We start from the raw sequence: 13,864 nt of genomic DNA, 5'->3' as shown, positions 1-13,864 counted from the left end.
TAACACTAGACTTGTGCAAGACGGAAAATTTCGTTTAGTTTCGGTTAGTTGTCATTCGTAAAATACATAATTTCGTTATGTTAATACGTTTTCGGATAATTCGTTATTATTCGTAGAGTGTCGATTTGTTATGCTGAATCTCAAATCATGTCGAATTCATTCGTTATATCTATTTTGTTCGTATTAGTTGAAATTCGATATTTATTATGTATATACATTCGTGATAAAAATTTTGTAGTTTGGCAAGTCATTTGTTTATTGAATCTTTTAACACACACAATGACAACGTCTCTTCTCCTCCGCTCAAATACAATACAACACCCTTCTAACTCAGTTCTCAGGAATACACTTTGCCAGTAATCCAACCTCTGGCACAAAATGAATCAGCTGATTGGACTATAAGATTTACTTTGAGCTGACCTTTTGTTTCATTAGATCTTTAAAGAATCATGTCAAATTCATTTGTTATATCCGCTATAATTTCTTTCGTATTCATATTCGTTATTTTTTTATTCGGACATTCGGATGCATCCGAATATCCGAAAGATGCAGAATTCGTCCAAATTTCGATTCGTTGCGAAAAACGAATTGCACAAGCCTAGATAACACCCTCCCCTCCCTCCAGCACTACCACTGATCCCAGGAGTTCTATGATTCCTAGGAGTTTTCTGTCTATTGATCGGTCCCCTCACCACCCCAGTCCATGGTGTGCAAGCAGGTGGAGAGCGAAACTGCATGGGGGAGGCCCAAAAAAAATGTTTGCCTGGGGTCTAATCAATATTAAAGATGGCCCTGCCAAAGTGTAGCCAGATTGTAAAACTATTTTTTCCCTCATTTTCAAAGGCTGAATGTTTGTATGTGTGGAGTCAAAAGATGAACAAAAGAATACAATTTAGATGACCTTTTTTCACCTTTGCATGTGAAGACATCAACTTCCTTCTCTTATACAGAACAGGAAATAACCACAGAATGATGAAAAAGATTTTCCCAGTCTACCCTTATCTGTTTACCAGTCTTCTATGTGCGATCAACTAAAACATATAACTCATAAAAAAGGATAGTTTTAAAGCTATTTAAAGTTTATTTGCCTTCCTTGGTCCCCTCCCCCATCTACAACATGGCAATTAAATGATTAATTAAATGTACAGTGAAATCAGAGTAAGAAATTTCAGTACAGGAGGAAATCCTGTAAAGCTGTGCAAAGTGAAATGTAAGGCAGGACTTCTGCTTTAAAAGTCTATCTAAATGAAACCTACTTTTTTACAGATCTACCTTGGTTTCTGGCAGTGAGATTCCTACACTGAATATTCTGGTCCAACCGCTGACTGTAGCTGTTAAAAATTTGTGTCGTTCTTTTGATTTTCCATTTACTTAATCTTATTGAGAGTGCAACAGTTGTATCGATATATAAGGGTGCGAGCTGAATCATGAAATATAAACAAATATCAAAAATCATTGAATCAAACAACATATAAAGTGCATAATTAAATGTCCATACAATAAAATGCAAAAAAAAGTCCATATTAAAATAGTGAAAATTCCACAAATGGGTGTTGATGAACAACTAAATGTAATTGTGAAATCCTATATATAAAGCTTCCAGATCACCAACAAATCACCTCACTTGCGCTCCCCCCCCCCCCCCCCATGGGTACAGGCTCACCTCTGGGAGTGCATCCGTCCAACTAAGCAGGGTCAGAAAATGCCTGTGAGCCACCCCAGGAGTGAAATATCCAACACAGGTTACCAGTAAACTGACCAGTAAACACACCTGCCTGACACTGACCATTACACTGACCTGCCTGATCTACATACACTGACCTGCCTGACCTACATTATACACTGACCTGCCTGACCTACATACACTGACCACTGACCTGCCTGACCTACATACACTGACCTGCCTGACCTACATACACTGACCACTGACCTGCCTGACCTACATACACTGACCTGCCTGACCAATACACTGACCACTGACCTGCCTGACCTACATACACTGACCACTGACCTACATACATTGACCTGTCTGACCTACATATACTGACAACTGACCTGCCTGACCTACATACACTGACCTGCCTGACCTACATACGCTGACCACTGACCTACATACACTGACCACCGACCTGCCAAAAAAAAAAAACACAACAAAAAAACTTGGAAGCTGACTGATTTCTATACATAACTGCACCAGATGTTGCATTCTCCAGTTTTAGTAAATCAACCCCTTGGCATAGATTTTCAGTAACAGCGAATAGGTCAAAATGTTAGATGACATTGCTAAGCTTTCTTATTATCAAGCCCATGACCAATGTATTCAAGATATCACCAGCTCTCCCATAACCCCCTTTTTAAACCTTCCCAACCCTTCAACCCTTTTCCCCCCTTTTTACCTTACCCCTTCATTAACCCAATAAATAGACAGCACAGGAGTTTGGAGTGTAACTGGCCATAGCAGCCTTTATTAAACAACTATTCAAACCAAAATTAAATAACTTCAATTAACATATATACAACCTTAGTAACGACAATTTAAAACTCCCAGTCTGTTGGTCTTTGACGGTACCCCGAACTTCACCTTTTCCACTTAAAACTTTTCACCAATACACTGCGGCATACCAGGCCTCCACCTGTTTATCAGCCCAGAGACAACCCCCTTTCCTGCAGTGCAACCATTCCCGTATTCCAGCCTACCCTTACACTGGAATACACCAAAAAGGGGGCACATACCACCTATGACCCCCCACCACTTCCATCACATCTGTTTTCTTGCCCCCATCAAAGACACCGCCGTTACCGCTGCTACAATGACCCGAATCCCGATACCCTTTAAAAAGGAACACAAACTTTCTCCTCGCTGCTTCACTTTCCTGTTCCCGAGAGTCCCCGCCTACCTTATAAATACTGCTTCTCCCCCTTGCTCTTCTCTCCATGTCTCCTCCCCTTCCTTCCTTTACTTCTTTCTTTAGCCCTCTAGTTGCTTTTTCCTTTAAACCTTTGTCATGCCCGGCCCTTCATCGATTTTCTTTTCTGTCTCTTATTGCGGGCCTCCCTCTATGATCTGCAAACAAAGTGTAAGTGAATCACCTCATAGGAAATGTAATTGTAAAATAGAGAGTTTATGCACAAAATAAGAAAGGGATAGTGCAAAAAAAAAAAAAAATTGCTACTTAGCATATACAGCATAGAGCCTATAAATTAAATATGAATAAATTGAGGTGCTGATGTTTCCACCATTTGACACTCATATACAGAAAAGTATTATTGAGCAATGCAGTTCATACTTATACACATACTTCAGCTTATACTTACGCACAGATGCTTCCTGTGTCACTTTCACAACAGGATCAGAACAGGGGCAATGCCGGGATCTCTGATGCTGCTACTTTTGCTGCTGAATACCCAGATTATTGGTGAGTTTGCAGTCCCGTTTCTGTGTAATTTAAAATTTTACAACATTACAGTGTTTTACTGTTTGTGTTTCAGGATTACAAAATTTACTAGCTCTTATTTATTGCTATATTTCTTAATGTTATTTATTACTGTTTTTATTTTATTTTTAAAATTTGTTTCTATTTTCTAGTATCTAATTCAATACCTGAGGGATGGAAATATGAGGTGGTTTATCCTCGAAAACTTCATACTCAGCACAAAAGGGAAACTAAGGTAAAGTAAACCTATGGACTGTAATCTGTCTATATACCCGTCACACAGGACCAGCGGTCAATAGAATACATTTAGAAAAAATGTTTCATTCTGTACTCTTGGACAGGTATGAAGTATGTCATCACTGTAGTAGAAAATCAAATCCGGTCTATTTTGTTTTTTTATACAGTACAAATGTATCCTATAGGGATTCAGAGAGAATAGAAAACCATTCACACAATCACCTTGGTTCTTATATCCTACAATAGAGTTGCTTGGTCAAACATGGACAGAAAGTTTTGCATTCAGTAAACTCTCTGGAATGTTTTTGAGTTTTGGGGGAAAGAAACCCTCAAAGGTAAACCAAGCAATCATAGACAGAGGATATCAACTGATTGTGTGGCTAAAATTTTACTTGATGGTGTTGATTTACTAAAATGCAAAATCTGGCGCATAAAAAACAATCAGCTTTGAGGTTTTTGTTTTTTCAAAGCTTAATTGAACAAGCTGAAGTTGGAAGCTGATTGGCTACCATGCACAGCTGCACTGGATTTTGCATGCTGCACTTTTAGTAAATCAACCCTAAAATCACAACATCAAAGAGTGCAGTAATCGATATTTGGCTTTTAGCAACCCAGTATAGTTATCATTGAAAATTGATTGCTAGTTGGCTGAAATGGGTTGTTCCACATAACTATTTGTACTTTTTTTTTTTTTTTGTATCCATGAAAATTTTATTGAGGGTAAAGAAAATTACAGCTCAGTAGGTAGCATTACAGAAGCAACTGGTATTACAAAGGATGTGAGCACAACATTTATCCAAGACAGAACATCATTTAGGTCATATGGAAGCGACATTGGGTTGAGGTGATAAGTGAGTCAGGGTACATATTAAACCAATTTGCAGATGAGTTATAACTTTCGTGATCAAGTCAGTATGACACAAGCGGTGGGCAGGTTGAAATATGTTCATTTACTCCTTCGCTCGCGGGTCTGTGGTGTACCGGAGTAATGTGCAAAGGTAGGCTTGTTTTCATTATCACCTAATGCATCATAAGTAAGTAAAGCTTTTTGTGAACGGAATGAGTCTGGGTGGGATATCAAGCTTCTGTGTGGGTATAGTAGACTTCAGGGGGAGTGGACAAGGGGGGGGGTAAGACGAAAGGGAGTGAATTTGGGTATGAGAGGGGCTGGGAATGGGGGGGGGTGAGGGGAGAGATCAGAGGGGTTGTAATGGGTACCATCTCTCCCTCCGTGGGGATTGATGTATAGGGGGTGAGATCAGGCCTGCGTGTTTAGAGATCAATAGATTCTGTATTTTGGGTATGTATTAAGGATATTGGTCGGTGGGGGGTTCGGGTCTGTAATTTTGGAATGGAGTGTCTTTCGCGGGGCATTGGGGATAGTCAGGGTGCGGTATTCTGACGTTGTTAGGAAGTGGGTCCAGCAGGCCCATTTTGATGTGAATTTTGTGGGTGTGTCGTTAGCTATGGAAATGAGTCGCTCCATTTCAGCTATTTTGGCTATCCTGTAGATTTTATTTTTATTTTTTATTTTTTTATTTTTATTTGTAACTATTTGTACTATTTGTTATATTGTTCCACATAACTAATTGTACTGTAATTGTGCTGTCCCTCCTCTACATTGCATAAACTGTTGGCGCTATATAAATCGTTATTAATAATAATAATAATAATAACTATTCTTTCTAATATTAAAAAAATAACCAAGTAGGTCTTGTATTAAATTCTTTATTCAAGAAGAAATAACATTCAACATTTATATGTGTACAACATATTATAAACGTGTAAAACATGACTTCATGAGGCAGTGATGTTGCTAGGGGGTGGCTTCGGGGCTATAGCCCCGAAGCTGGGGCCCGTAGCCCTGAGTCTCTTACCGGGTGCAGCGGTCCACTCCCGGTAGGCTGCCTGCCCTCGGGCCTCTTTGAGGGCAGCGGCACTTATAAAAGATATGGCTGCTGGCCCGGGCTAACAGGTCAACTGTGCAGACGGGCGCATGCACAGTGATGTAACGGAGCCGGGTGGCGCCATTTGCAAATGTAAAGCATCAGTGTCACCTCTGTGAGGTCTCGGCAGTGGCACGCACCTCTCATAGTGGCCAGGTGAGACCCCTCTGCAGCCTCTGACTACCTCCTATTATTGCTCTCCTGCACCATGTCTGCAGCCTCTGGCCATCTTCCCCTGCACCATGTCCACAGCCTCTGACATCTCCTCCTGCACCATGTTCACAGCCTCTTACCATCTCCTGCTGCACCATGTCTGCAGCCTCTGACCATCTCCTCTTATACCATGTGCAGCCTCTGACCATCTCCCCCTGCACCATCACCGCAGCCTCTGACCATCTCCCCAGCCTCTGACCATCTCCTCCTGCACCAAGTCTGCTGCCTTTGACCATCTCCCCCTGCACCATGTCCATGTGTGTATATATATATATATATATATATATATATATATATATATATATATGTATATATATATTATGAAGACAAAGTTGGAGAAGGCAGTGAGAGAGAAGGACACAAGGAAGTAAATGCAATTATATGGAAAGGGAGTGAACTGAGGCTAGAGGGGAAGGAGGACAAGGGGGGAGGGGATTGTCCAGTCACTCCCATTCCCTATATTTTTCCAAGGAACCCACTCTGTATATTTTGAGAAATGCTTTTTGTTCAAGATAGAGGCTCTAGTGAGGAAGCCCTGTACAGGAACCAAGGAGGTTCTGCCTGTTGGCCTCCTGCACCTCTGTTCCACATTTGGAACTTAGTATTTTTTTGGGGGGAAGCGGGTACCTGGTTTTGACAGGCACCGGCTCCCACTTTTGCTCTGACCGGAGCAATCCTGAGCAGAAGTTCACCCTACCTCTTTACCTGCAGTCTTCTGTGATACATGACAGGGCCCAGAAGACTGCGGGATCATTCGCAGAGTGCAGCGCAACTCATGCATGCGCAATGGGAAGCCGACTGTGAAGCCACAAAGTTAAGATGCCAGGGCCTGGACTCAAAACCTATTGCAAAATCAACTTGGGTAAGGACAGCGCTGGACCCCTGGACAGGTGTGCTTACGCTAAAAGTCACCAACCACAGTTATTGAAGCTGCTGACTTTTTATTTTTTGGGGGAAGATTGAAGCTCCTCTTTAAGCAATGAGTGTCATGCAGCAGGTGGGCTGCCAGAGTTCTTTCCAGCTGCACATTTCTAAAGGTCTTTATCGTATGTTCTCCAGAGTCTAAGCCCTTGTACACACGGTCGTACATTCCGACAACCAAATCCGTGGGATTTTGTCCGACTTTTGTCCGAAACTGTTGCATACACACGGTCGGACAAAATTGTCAGAAAATCTGATCGTACTTAACGTGATGACGTTATTTCATTAGGATGGGACTACGTTCAGGCTAGTAGCCAATAGCTTTGGTCTAGGAATTTGATCTGAGCATGCGTGGCACTTTGTCTGATCAGAATTCTCTACACATGATCGGACAAAGTCCGATCGGATCATGTTGTCGGAAAATTTTATAGCCCAGCTGGAAAACTTGGTCCGTCGGATACTCCGACGGAAACAGTCCAATGGAGCCCACACACTTTCAGATTATCCGACAACACGGTCCTATCGGACATTGTCCATCGGAATGTCCGACCGTGTGTACAAGGGCTTCGAATTCCCTTAACATGGGACATTCCTAGAAAAAAATAGAAGGGTTCCTTCTTCCTCTGTAATCTTCAAAAATAGTTGGACACTTGCAAGAACATTCGATAGAGGACACTGGGAGTCCTATACCATTAATTAATAATATCTATTTATCAGTTTTTTTGATGCATTTCCCAGTTGAGGAACTAACCTTCTACCATGCAAATCTTCCGCTTTACAGAGCAAGTATCCGGATCATATACACTATGAATTACAAGTAAATGGAAAACCAATAGTTCTTCAGCTGGAAAGGACTGAGTGAGTGTCCCTTGTGTACTATATCTCTGTCACCATGACATTATTAATTATCTGTAAGGGAATGGTATTAATATATTATTATCACTATATTATCATATATAATTATCACTTTAATAAACAATATAGAGTTAGAGCTTTAAAAGAAAATCCATCAGCCTAATAAAACACTAAAGGATGAACATTTTTATCTAATTGATCTTGCCAGTCTATAGATATTTTCACCACCAGAAATACTGACGCTTACCAGCTACATAGATCTCATCTCAGAGATCTAATATCGCCACTGTCATATCACTCCTTCTGGACCTGAGCTGCATGGAGAATGTATCCCTTTTGGGCACTCTGTTCCAATGCTGGTATATTCCTACGGAACGCCCACACTGTATGGGTGGATATTCTATCCCCGCCGCCCTACGCCATCTACCCTTATACAGGAGCTCCCTTCCGGAATCCTCCCTTCCTGAACAACTAAAGAGGCCATCCTAAGTACGGGCAGATGTTCTCTCCCTATGGGCTCGCTACCACTCATATATAATAGCGCAGCAAATACCATCTTCTGTATAAATTCCTAATAAGTTGATTATTAAAAATAAATAATAAAGAATAAAATTCTAATGTCTGTCTTGTATTTTAACATGCATCAGACTCACCTCTATTTAACTCACATAATATAATGAAAATTTAAAGATTGAAAATGTAAAGATTAACAATTATTAAAAAAATAAATAAAAAAAATGTAATGAAAAAAATATATAAATATACTTTCTCTTCCTTTATTCAGTTAAGCCAATAATAAAGGCCTCAACCTAATTTTCTTAAAAATTAGTTTAAAATCTATACCATACTAAAACTTTATATACCTAGGTATACATACTCTCAAGATGGGAACATAAAATGCACCAATAACTATCCCCCCTCAGATTTATTCAGATTACCAGGCTATCAAAAACTCCAAGTGGGTTTACAATATTCAATTTCACCACATCCTATCTAACTGTTATCAATAAATGCATTAACATCAACTTCAACGTTAAGACCATGTGGGGTATAGCAGCGTACCCTGTGTATCCAAGTCATTTCTAATTTGGATAATTCCCTCACCAAAGAGCTTCCCCTTCAATGGGCACTGTATTTGTCGATTCCTAAGAATAATGTATTAGCAGGGTTACGATTGTGATGAATGGCATAATGTTTCGATACAGAGTGAAACCTAAATCCATTTCTTATATTGGTAATATGTTCACCCAAACGCACCTGCATGGTGCATTTGGTCCTACCAATATACTGGAACCCACAAGGGCATTGTAATAAATATACAACCCCTGTCGATCTACACGTAATAAACGGTTCTATTTTAAATTCCCTAGATGTACTCGTAGAGAAAAAGGATTCAGTTTTTCTCTGTCTATTCTTATTAAGTGCACAGATCTGGCATTTACGACACTGATGATACCCTGACATATTCTGGAAAAAAATATATCTTTTTAATGGGTGGATCCACCACATTAGGCACTATTTTATCTCGAAGAGAAGGTACTTCCCTGAAGATCACCTGTGGCCTCACTGGTAGAAATGTTTTAATAATCCTATCATTCCCTAACAGATGCCAGTGCTTCTGAAGCAGTTCTTTAATCAAATAATGTTGGGTTGAGAATGTAGTGATAAAGGGTATAGCTGGTCTCTCCCTCTTTTTTTAGGGCCATCATTCAACAATATAGAGCGATCGATCTCCCCTATTTGTTCCATTATCTGGTTCAAAGATTCAACCTCATACCCCTTCTCTATTAATCTTTTTTTCAAAATACCTGTCTGCAACTTATAGTCACCCATGTCTGTGCAATTTGGCCTCATTCTCAAAAATTGACTCTTTGGTACTGAGTCTAACCACAAATCATGATGACAACTCCCCCTTGGTATGAATGCATTCCTATCTGTTTTTTTAAAGAAGGAAAATGTCTTAAATGTGTCTCCACTCTTATTAATCATTAAGTCGAGGAAGTTTATCTTCTCTTGACTCGCCTCATACACAAATTTAATGCCTCTCTCATTATCATTTAGACTAAGGAAAAACTCTTCCAATTCCAAGATGGTTCCATCCCATAGGAGGAGGACGTTGTCTATATACCGGGCCCAAAAGGTCAAATAGGGGCTCCGGTCCTTATAGACGTCGTCCTCCTCCCACTTCGCCATGAACAAATTGGCGAGGCTGGGGGCATATTTTGCCCCCATAGCTACTCCGCGAATCTGCCGATAAAAATTGTGTTCAAACCAAAAATAGTTATGATTCGCCGCATACTCAAGAAGGTCTATGATGAATGACTGTTGTTGCTTGGGTATGGTAGCAAAAACATCTAAAAAATGTTTAACTGCAGAAATTCCCATGGTATGTGGAATTATGGTGTACAATGAAGATACATCTGCTGTTACCAAAAAAGTATGTGTACCTGGTTTTAATCCTGACAGCAAATTAATTACATATCTAGTGTCCTTAATATATGATGGCATCTGCTGTACCAAAGGTTGAAGGAAAAAATCAATATACTTGCCCACCCGGGGCCGTGATGGAGTCAATACCCCTCACAATCGGACGGCCCGGAGGGCAAGTAAGACTTTTATGAATCTTAGGGAGATAGTACAGAACTGGGGCTCGAGTTGCTTTGGGGATCAAAAAGGTTTTTTCTTTCTCATTCAGTATACCCAAACGGGAACCTCTATCTACCAATGTTTGCAATGTTTTTTTTATATTGAATCACCAGATTACCTGGTAGAATAGCATAAGTGTCTTTATCGTCCACTATATTATGCATTTCCAAGAGGTAATCCTTACGATCCAAGTTTTGGTTTGGTTTGGTTTTGGATCGTAAGGATTACCTCTTGGAAATGCATAATATAGTGGACGATAAAGACACTTATGCTATTCTACCAGGTAATCCGGTGATTCAATACATTTCCAAGAGGTAATCCTTACGATTCAAGTTTTGGTTTGGTTTGGTTTTGGATCGTAAGGATTACCTCTTGGAAATGCATAATATAGTGGACGATAAAGATTTGTGGTTAGACTCAGTACCAAAGAGTAAATTTTTGAGAATGAGGCGAAATTGCACAGACATGGGTGACTATAAGTTGCAGGCAGGTATTTTGAAAAAAAGATTAATAGAGAAGGGGTATGAGGTTGAATCTTTGAACCAGATAATGGAACAAATAGGGGAGATCGATCGCTCTATATTGTTGAATGATGGCCCTGAAAAAAAGAGGGAGAGACCAGCTATACCCTTTATCACTACATTCTCAACCCAACATTATTTGATTAAAAAACTGCTTCAGAAGCACTGGCATCTGTTAGGGAATGATAGGATTATTAAAACCTTTCTACCAGTGAGGCCACAGGTGATCTTCAGGGGAATACCTTCTCTTCGAGATAAAATAGCGCCTAATGTGATGGATCCACCCATTAAAAAGATATCTTTTTTCCAGAATATGTCAGGGTATCATCAGTGTCGTAAATGCCAGGCCTGTGCACTTAATAAGAATAGACAGAGAAAAACTGAATCCTTTTTCTCTACGAGTACATCTAGGGAATTTAAAATAGAACCGTTTATTACGTGTAGTTCGACAGGGGTTGTATATTTAATACAATGCCCTTGTGGGTTCCAGTATATTGGTAGGACCAAACGCACCATGCAGGTGCGTTTGGGTGAACATATTACCAATATAAGAAAGGGATTTAGGTTTCACTCAGTATCGAAACATTATGCCATTCATCACAATCGTAACCCTGCTAATACATTATTCTTTGGAATCGACAAATACAGTGCGCATTGGAGGGGAAGCTTTTTGGTGAGTGATTTATCCAAATTAGAAATGACTTGGATACACAGGGTACGCTGCTACACCCCGCATGGTCTTAACGTTGAAGTTGACGTTAATGCATTTATTGATAACAGTTAGATAGGATGTGGTGAAATGTAATATTGTAAACCCACTTGGAGTTTTTGATAGCCTGGTAATCTGAATAAATCGGAGGGGGGATAGTTATTGGTGCATTTTATGTTCCCATCTTGAGAGTATGTATACCTAGGTATATAAAGTGCCCATTTTAGTATGGTATAGATTTTAAACTAATTTTTAAGAAAATTAGGTTGAGGCCTTTATTATTGGCTTAATTGAATAAAGGAAGAGAAAGTATATTTATATATATTTTTCTTTACATTTTTTTATTTTTTTATTTATTTTTTTAATAATTTTTAATCTTTAAATTTTCAATCTTTAAATTTTCAATCTTTAAATTTGCAATCTTTAAATTTTCATTATATTATGTGAGTTAAATAGAGGTGAGTCTGATGCATGTTAAAATACAAGTCAGACATTAGAATTTTATTCTTTATTATTTATTTTTAATAATCAACTTATTAGGAATTTATACAGAAGATGGTATTTGCTGCGCTATTATATATGAGTGGTAGCGAGCCCATAGGGAGAGAACATCTGCCCGTACTTAGGATGGCCTCTTTAGTTGTTCAGGAAGGGAGGATTCCGGAAGGGAGCTCCTGTATAAGGGTAGATGGCGTAGGGCGGCGGGGATAGAATATCCACCCATACAGTGTGGGCGTTTGCCCATACTGAACATGGCCACTCGGGATATCAGAAGCTCAGAGTGGGGCGTTCCTAATTGAGTGTTACGATACATAAGGCGGTGAGTCAGCACGCCGCCCGTGCCCCTGGAAGACGTTATCTCTAACGAAACGGCGTAGGGAGGAGCGGCGCGCTGACGTCTACGATCTACGCTGAACCCGGAAGTGACGGGCAGCGTTACATTAGCCGGCCGGCTGAATTCTTTTTACTATTTGATGTGAGTTTCTTATGACATATGTAAGTGTGATCCCTTATCTTTATTAAAATATCTTGGCAATATTACACTATGGCGATTCCCCTTTTTTATCTATGTGATTGGCAATGAGCGGTGTGGCCGTAGGAATATACCAGCATTGGAACAGAGTGCCCAAAGGGATACATCCTCCATGCAGCTCAGGTTCAGAAGGAGTGATATGATAGTGGCGATATTAGATCTCTGAGATGGGATCTATGTAGCTGGTAAGCATCAGTATTTCTGGTGGTGGAAAGTCTTTTCCTGCCTTCTTGGTGACACTTTTCCGTTGATGCGGTGTATTTCATCACGGTGGAAATCACTGGGTTCAGTAAGATTTGAGTCACTGAACTGAAATAAGTATTCTATCTGTAAAGTCAGACTAGATGGGACATTCCAGTTCCAACTGTCCTTTTTATGTTACAGAGTGGAAATTAAATTTTTGACCTTACTGGCTGCAATGGACATTACAAGGCTCCGCTACAGAGGTAGTAATTCTATAGGAACAAACATGCAGCCACTTAACGATCCTTAGCGATGCTACTTAGTCTGACATCAGCCTGAGCTGGTCAGCCTCTTACAGAGACAACTATTTGTGGTAAAACATCATACATTTAGACCTTGTTCACGTGGGCGCTGAGGCCTGTTTACCATGAACAGACTGTGTCTAGATTCCAGGTACTGCGTGCAGGCAGCCCATTGAAGTCTATTAGGACATAGTGGCTACACAGCCACTTGTCCTAATGTGACAGTCATGCAGGTGCGGTTGAGCGGCCTGAACGCACACTCCTCGTCTGCCTGCCTGCCTACATGCAACACGTGGAGTCTAGTCATGTAGGAAAAAATGGCCCATTCATGGTATACAGGCCTCACCCCCTATGCAAACGAAGCTTTAGGGCTTGTTCACACTGCCCACATGCTAAGTACTCTGTTTTAGTGCGCAAGTAAAAAACAAAATTGCACTTACATTGTAGAATTTAAAATTTGCGCATAAAAACAGATCCGGCCGGCTACAAACAATCTCCCTTCTTCCTAACGAGACAGCGTGGTAACGTCAGCACGTATCCTCCTTAAGGCGCGTTTCGTCATTTGTGATGTTGTCCATGGGGAATGGGTAATTAAATTAAATATGACACACATATCTTTTATATGAGCAGAAACAGTTGTTTATTCTTTGAAACATTTTTGAAAAAGAGTTCATTATTTTTGCTGTAATTCTTTTCAGACATTTAAGTTTATAATGGACTATTTTCTTAGATACATTCTGTTTCCCGACAGGGATCTGCTCTTTAGTAACTATACAGAGACTCAGTATCTGGACGATGGAACTCCTGTGACCACTATTCCAGAAGAAATGGTATGTAGAATGAAAAACTGATGTTTTATTTCAT

At 40.1% G+C, this 13,864-nt stretch overlaps 1 protein-coding gene across 2 annotated transcripts in view; it reads left to right on the top strand.

Moving 5' to 3' along the window:
* The first annotated feature begins 2,959 nt into the window (after positions 1–2,959).
* LOC143960813 (zinc metalloproteinase-disintegrin-like VLAIP-B) overlaps positions 2,960–13,864 on the top strand; it is a 127,275-nt gene continuing 116,370 nt past the window's right edge. For both annotated transcript variants that reach the window (XM_077469735.1, XM_077469734.1), the window contains exons 1-5: positions 2,960–3,077; positions 3,349–3,416; positions 3,587–3,669; positions 7,533–7,609; positions 13,752–13,830. In XM_077469735.1, the coding sequence (XP_077325861.1) occupies positions 3,365–3,416; positions 3,587–3,669; positions 7,533–7,609; positions 13,752–13,830 (291 nt within the window). In that variant the 5' untranslated portion in view covers positions 2,960–3,077; positions 3,349–3,364. The remainder of the gene's footprint in view (positions 3,078–3,348; positions 3,417–3,586; positions 3,670–7,532; positions 7,610–13,751; positions 13,831–13,864) is intronic.

Source organism: Lithobates pipiens, unplaced genomic scaffold, assembly GCF_037356315.1.
Source record: "Lithobates pipiens isolate NorthernLeopardFrog02 unplaced genomic scaffold, aLitPip1_a1.2 Scaffold_8, whole genome shotgun sequence".
NCBI classification, from domain to species: domain Eukaryota; kingdom Metazoa; phylum Chordata; class Amphibia; order Anura; family Ranidae; genus Lithobates; species Lithobates pipiens.
This window is presented reverse-complemented; position numbering and strand designations above follow the sequence as displayed.